The sequence below is a fragment of the Echinops telfairi genome, unplaced genomic scaffold, assembly GCF_000313985.2.
Source record: "Echinops telfairi isolate 266 unplaced genomic scaffold, ASM31398v2 ScPeMD7_2291;HRSCAF=2852, whole genome shotgun sequence".
Lineage (NCBI taxonomy): Eukaryota > Metazoa > Chordata > Mammalia > Afrosoricida > Tenrecidae > Echinops > Echinops telfairi.
In genome coordinates, this window is record NW_022106189.1 from 30,310,402 (window position 1) to 30,317,106 (window position 6,705).

At 65.3% G+C, this 6,705-nt stretch overlaps 2 protein-coding genes across 6 annotated transcripts in view; both read right to left on the reverse strand.

Moving 5' to 3' along the window:
• Window positions 1–906: 906 nt before the first annotated feature.
• Window positions 907–4,905, reverse strand: TPPP3 (tubulin polymerization promoting protein family member 3). Its single transcript, XM_004704614.2, has 4 exons — window positions 4,762–4,905; window positions 1,876–2,069; window positions 1,605–1,758; window positions 907–1,460 (listed from the first exon to the last, which is right to left on the reverse strand). Exons 2-4 carry the CDS (start codon window positions 2,061–2,063, stop codon window positions 1,272–1,274), a joined length of 531 nt encoding a protein of 176 aa, XP_004704671.1. The 5' UTR covers window positions 2,064–2,069; window positions 4,762–4,905; the 3' UTR covers window positions 907–1,271.
• Window positions 4,906–5,640: 735 nt separating this feature from the next.
• ZDHHC1 (zinc finger DHHC-type containing 1) overlaps window positions 5,641–6,705 on the reverse strand; it is a 20,185-nt gene continuing 19,120 nt past the window's right edge. For 4 of the 5 annotated variants that reach the window (XM_045293706.1, XM_045293704.1, XM_045293705.1 and 1 more), the window contains 3 exons: window positions 6,549–6,637; window positions 6,274–6,364; window positions 5,641–6,142 (listed from right to left, as the gene is read on the reverse strand). In XM_045293706.1, the coding sequence (XP_045149641.1) occupies window positions 5,807–6,142; window positions 6,274–6,364; window positions 6,549–6,637 (516 nt within the window). In that variant the 3' untranslated portion in view covers window positions 5,641–5,806. Of the gene's footprint in view, window positions 6,143–6,273; window positions 6,365–6,548; window positions 6,638–6,705 lie in introns of those variants that run through there. The other variant, XM_045293707.1, reaches the window with a different exon arrangement.

Consider the following 6,705-nt stretch of genomic DNA (forward strand, 5'->3'; position numbering starts at 1 on the left):
TTCCGGGGGTTCTGGCGGCCCCGGGACGGCCTGTGGGCTGAGGGAAGGGACAGCTGTGTTGCTCTGCCGAGTTATCTAGGTCAGGGACGGAGGGAAGGACTGTGAACTTGCACCTCCTGGCCTCTTCTGGCACCCATGGGAGCTACCATCTCCTGGGCAGGTTCTAAAGCCATCCAGCCCCTGGTCCCCGCAGGAAGGCAGGAAAGTTAGCCCGAAGCCTTGGGCCTGAGACCAGCTCTGGCCGACCCCCTGACTCCTCAGAGAGGCAGAAAGTTCATTCTGCAAATGGCCAGGCGCCTTCAGGATGAGGGAGCCACCACTGCCCCCAAACCTGGGAGCCCTTCACTGGTGAATGCCCTACACCCACCTGCCTACTGCAGGCACCGAGAGCCACCGAGTCCCACTTTGGGGAATCGGTGTTGGGGCCTTCTGTGCAGGGCCGCTCCTGGCCAGGGAGATGGGAGGCACAGGTCTGGCGTCCACTCCTCCTCCAAACCACAAGGAGCCATCTGCCTCTTAAGCTGCTTCCTCCTGGCCCTGCTTTCTCCACTATTCTGAGCCGGAGCCCAGCACACTTTGCCTTGGTAGCCGCCTGGAGTGAGGGCCTGTCAGCAGGCTGAGAGCTGAGGCCCGGCGCCACTGGGACCTCTGCCAAGGCATAGCCAAGCCAGGTCCACTGTCTCACCCCTCCCCGGCCTGCTGTCAGAGAGGGGCGGGTGACCTGCAGGCAGGTAAGATGTGCAGAGAGGCCCTGGGTTCCCCCCAGGGTGTCCCCCTGGCTCTGAGAGAACGGCAGGCAGGGCCTCCAGCGGGCCAGAGCAGCAGGGTGCAGCACTTCAGGGTGCCGCTCCTCTAGAAACCAGCACCCCTACCACAGGCCGGCGGGCATCACACACCGGAGGCCACCCCGGTACAAAAGGTGTCTTTATTGAGGTCTGGGAAAGAATTAGGCACTTGGCCAGAGCAGCAGCTTAAATATGAGTCGAGCAGGCACGGGTTAGCCATACTTGGGGCTAGGTTGGCGGTCAGGCTATAGGTCCACACTCTTCCCTGAGGGAGGGAGAAGCTGGCGTGGAGGCAGGTGGGGGCAGGTGGGGGTTGGGGGGCGCAGAGGACTTATAGCAGTCTGGGGCAGAGGCCTGGTGGGCTGAGCAGGAAGCTCTGGGTGGCTGGTCTGGCAGACAGGGGACCGGCTCTCTGGCTCCACGTGCCCCGAAGGCCTGTGCCTGAGCCTCTGTCAGGGGCAGCCTCGCAGCGCCCGTCCCGGGGGCTCACTTCTTCACCTTCGTGTCATAGGTGCCCGCGTTCTTATAGGCGCTCACGTAGCCACTGTCGTCCAGGATGTCCTGCCGGCCCGCAATGCCCTTGCCCTTGCCGCTCTCGTCGAAGCGCTCCTTGTGGGAGCCCGTGTACTTGCTGGTGTCCGTCAGCCGGTCCACAGCACCCCCCGTCTTGGCTTTCTGAGTGGACAGAGGACCCCCCCACCCACACAGACACACCTGGTGAGGCGGGGAACACCTCCCACCTCCCACCCCCAGGCAGGTATGCCCTCAGGCCGTGGTGGCCACCCCAGATGGGGGCGAGGGGAGGCAGAGAGTACTTACGGTGACGCCCATGTTGGCCGGCTCCTTGCCTGCCACCAGTTGGCAGATGGCATGGAAGGCCTCCTCCTTGCTCTGCCCCTTGAAGCGCTTGGCCGCCAGCTCCTCCAGGGCCTTCTTGAACTCCTCATAGTTGATGACCCGCGCCGACTTCCCCCTGCCAGGTGGGTGGGCATCTTGAACCTGGACGTTTGCCCAGGCTCTAGCCACCCCACCACACTCCCAGCTCCCCAGCTCCGGGGGTCACCCGAAGCAGGGGCTGCCCGGGGCTCACTTGACTTTCGAGAAGACAATGTCCACATCCGTCCCCGTCACGGCCTTCCCGTCGGCCACCTTGCAGTCCTTGCACAGCTTGGCCCAGTTCTTGCCATTCATCTCTTGCCCGCTGGCCTTGGGGTCCCCGTGGATGGCAAACTTGCGGAAGCTCTCCTCCAGCCCAGCGAGGTCTGTGCTCTCTGCCATGCCAGCCTGCCGGGACCCAGCGCGCCATCACTTCACAGCCCAGCTGCCTCGCCCCTCACCCCGGCGCAGGACATCTGTCTCCCCTGAAGACAGAGGCTCAGGGACGTGGGCTCGGTCCCCTCCGAGCTGGAGCTGGTGCTACTGAGGAGTGGGGCCAGCACACAGCATACCCCTGGGCCCCAGAGCCCAAGGCCTGGGAAAGAAGAGGGGTGGGATGGAAGGTTCTGGCACCTAGGGCCAGCCCTGGCTCTGAGCAGGGTGTGAAGATGCCATCATGATGCCCACACCAGGCTGGGAACAGAGTGACACTGTCCAGAGAGATTGTGAGGGCAGCAGCTGGGGCCACGGCTTTGTCTGACCCTGGCACGAGGCCTGCTCGGGTGGAAGTGCATGTGGGTGGCAGGGCAGGCTGTCCTCCCTCCCTGGGAGCTCCATGCCAAGCTGTGCCAGGCCAGGCTGCGAGTTGGGCAGGTATTTATCGAGGTCAGTGTCTATGTAAGGTCATGCGGAGCCAGCGAGGCCAAGCCCAGGCCTGTGAAGAGAGCCAGAGGCTGGGCAGGGTGGGTGCCTTAGGCAGGGGTGCCGCTGGCCCAGCCAGGACCTTGTTACTATTTGCTGTTAAACAAAAACATGAGGGGAGCCCAGCCTGGGGCTGGCTGGGCCACAGTTTGTGGAGCTTGGAGACCGTTGCTAAGGGAGGGAGGTGCTGCTTGGAGTGTGCTGCTAAGGGCAGGATAGTGTCAGGGCGAAGCTCCCTGCAAGGCTGGGCTGGGCCGGGCTGGGGAACAGGGGCCCAAGGGTGGGGCAAGCCAGCACTCCCAGACCCTGGGGCACAACCGTGGCCTCCTGGCCCCTTGCCACCCACTGGGGCTGTAGCCTCCTGGTGTAAGGAAGTGAGGAGCAGAAGATTGGGGGGCCACCTGGATGGGGGCTGTGGAAATGACCAACCCCAAGAGGCGTGTTGGCAAGTGGGACTGGGCCTTGGTGCCCCTCACACCTACACCCTGCAGTAAAACACACTTTCCCAGGGTCCATGTCTCTGGCTCCTGAGGGAAGCCCCCTACCCCTGCCCCACCCACCCAGCACCATCATGCCAGCCTGCACGCCCACAGCCCTGCAGTGCACCCACACACTCAGCCCTGGCCTCCACGCCCTGAGCTTGCACCCTCTGACCACACCCTTCACCTGGGACCCTGTGACAACGGCCCTCGAATGGATGACACCCTCCGGGCAGCACCTCCAGCCCCTACAACCCCCCACAAGCCTCCAAGGCAGGCCCCTGGCCACACCCTTCTCCCCACCACAGCCTCTTCCAGCCACACATCCACAGCCCCAGGACTGAGCATGCACCCCCCACTCTGCTCAGAGAGCCGGTCTTCTTCACCTTCTTTCATTGGCCCGATGTAAGCCCCACTGCAGTGCCCTGACCACGCCCTCAGCCCTGCACTGCGGACTCCCCTACACACATGCCAGCCGCGGGTGTGGTTGCGGGAAGCTGCAGGGTGGTCAGAGGGTCCCAGATCCCCCCCCCCCAACACCCCCCCACACCCTACAGCCTGCCCAGCCACACCCTCAGCCCTGCCACAGGCCCACTGCTGTGACCAGATCAAACCCCCAGCCCGGCTCTTGACTACACACACACACACACACACACACACACACACTACAGCCTCCCCAGCCACACCCTCAGCCCTGCCACAGGCCCACTGCTGTGACCAGATCAAACCCCCAGCCCGGCTCTTGACTACACACACACACACACACACACACTACAACCAGCCTGAGGCCACACCCACAGCCTGTGATTGGCACCCTGATGAGACCCCCAGCTCCCTGCCTATCCACACACCAGCACCCACCCCACACCCTCAGGACACGCTTTCGTCCACCTGGCACAGCCTGGGGATCTGGGACCCTCTGACCACCCTGCAGCTTCCCGCAACCACACCCGGCGGCTGGCATGTCCGGACTCCCAGGTGCTGTGCTCAGATCCACTGGGTGAGACTCCGGCCCCCACCCAACTCCTCTCCCGTAGCTCCCTGGCCACACCAAGGTCCTGACCTAAAGACCACCCAGGAACCGTCTTCTCCTTATTCTCCTCTCCTGCCCATCTCCCCCTGGTTCCACTGTTACTGGCCTACCACGAACACCCCCTGCTGTGGGCCTCAAACTCCTATTTCTAGGTGGCTGTATCTGGGTCTACCAGCACCCACAGCTCCTCCAGGACAGCCATCTCTGAGAAGCAGAAACCCAGTCTGTGCTGGCCCCCCTCCCCTGCTCTGCAACCTCCCAGCATCTGTTATGTTGGTGGGGGGCCTTAAGCCAGAGGGGCGCTTGTCTCAGAGGTGTGGCAGGATCCAACATCTGGTGCTGACTCCTGTCTGTGGGAAGATGAGTCTCGAGATTCTTGGGGCCCGATCCGGTGGAACCTGGTGGCAGGCCGTCGTTCCCCCGGGTCTGCAGGCCATGATGGAGTGGCCACACCCATGCACTGGGGCCACCTGCTCGCTCTGCCTTAACAGCTGAAGTCTTCAATCAGCCAGGCCAGGAGGTGAGGGTGGGGGCTGGGGGGGAATGCTGAGCCCTGACATCCCCGGCTTGGTGTCAGCCAGGGTGGGGACCCCTCCCAGGTCGCTCCTCCCCCTCTCCCTTGTCATGCAGGGTGCTGACTGGGGTGGTCGGCGCCCAGGTCTCCTACCGGCTTCTACGCTGTGGCTGCTCCTACAGTGCACGTTTGGATGGACAGAAGGCGCGAGAAGGGACCGACTGACGCGGGGGTGGGGGGACCAGGCAGCTCCGAAGCTCTGCTCCCTGCCGGCTCTGGGGCGGGACTGCAGGTCGGGCGGCTCCGCAGTATTATCCCCTGTTTCTCTGTCTCCATAGCGACAGCGAGTCCCACCCCCAGGGCTGTCTCTGCGGGAGAGTGACCAAGGTCACGCTAGCCCCGCCTACCAGGCCCCGCCCTCTCGCCGCGCTGGGTTCCGTGGAGGCGGAGCTGCTCGCCAACCTCGCGCTCTGAGGCCTCCCGACTGCGGAGGGCATCTTACGATGGCCCCTAACCGGGGTCGAGCCCAAAGTTAAAAATGGGCCCCCCACCTCCAGGCTGGTTAGGAACTGGGGAGGGGGCGGGCAAGCGGAAAGGTGGCTTCCCTCTGTGACCTTGATCTGGAGTAGCAAATACCCTCAGCGGAACGTGAGGCATCTTCAGGCCACGACTCGGCGTCGTCCGGGGCTGGCTTCAGAGTTCGGAGCACTGGGCACAGGGAGAGGACGGAGTGCTTCTGCATGTCCAGCCTAGTGCTGGACAGCAGTCTTACACTGCCAGGAAAAGGCTCCTGGGCCTCGGCGCTCGAGCCGTCTGGCTATCCCTCCGCTCGCGGTTGCGATCTCTCGCGGCCCCTACCCGCTCTGAGGGTAGATCCCGCTTTCGAGAGCCGTTTCCAGGTCCCCTTTCCCAGACCTCTCCTAGCTTGGCCTCCTGTCCCCTCGGTCCGCCGAGCCCCCTTGGACATCTGGGCTGGGCGCGGGGAGGGGAGTAGGAGGCACTGGAACCGCTCCAGAAGAAAGCAAGCACAAGTCCGCAAAAGCATACAAAAGTTTATTGAGCATCATGGCCGGTAGGGTGGGTATTGCTGAGTGGGGGGCGGGGGGCCCGCCGGTCTTCGGGGCCCCTAAAGTGCACTCGGTGCGGCGAGGTGGCTGTTGCATAGTCGGGCCGGCCGCTCGCCTCGGCCTCCGCCGGGCTAGGCCGAACCGCTCTCCCGGCCGCCGGGAGTCCCCGGCTCGCCGCTGCTCGGGCTCACGAAGACGGCGGGCGCTCGGGCCCGGGCCCCGGGGGCGGCCAGGGCGGCGCTGCCCAGGCGCGTCTGCGCCACGGGGATCTCGTCCATGGACTCGGCCGACGCCGAGTGGTAGGCGTCCGCAGGGCCCGCGGCGCGCACCGGGCTGGCGTCTGCCGAGTCGGACGACGAGCTGGAGTGGCGGCCCGACGCCCCGGAGCCCGGTAGCCGGGGCCGTGTGTGCGCCGGGTCCAGAGTCCCAGAAGTCGGCACTTTATACACGCGTCGCTTCCTCTTTTTCTGCGGAGACAAGAGGGGGCACTCACTCGACGACCCTTTCCTGGGGCGGAGGGTGGGGCCCTGTGGGCAGAAAGCAGCAGCGGAGGAGGGCTGGTGCAGGCTTCTCCCCCGCCCCCTCCACTCAGTCCTACCTGAGGTCGGATCCGGGGGGGCAACGCGCGTGCCTCGGGCGAGGCAGGCTCTGCTCGGTCGTGGTCGCGGGGGGCGAGGACCCGGGAGTGGCTGAGAGGGAAGCGGGTGGGCAAGCGCTGGTGGCGGCGGCTTCTCCCAGCCTGTCCCCCTGCGGGCCCAGCCTCCAGCTCCTCTCCCTAGCTGATGGCGGACCGCAGACGCGTGCCTCAGAGCATCCCGACCCTCACCCTTGGCAGCTCCGCCGCCCACCTGACCGAGCCCGGGGCGCACTCACTCGGCATTCAACGCGGGGGGCCTGGCCTGGCCCCGGGGCTCCGGCCGCGCGCGCGCGTGGCTGAAAGTCCGCACGTAGATCTCCATCTCCTGCGGAAGGTGGGGCCAGGAAGGCCGGAAGGGCAGGTGTAGGTCCCCGGCATGGGGGGCTCCTGGGC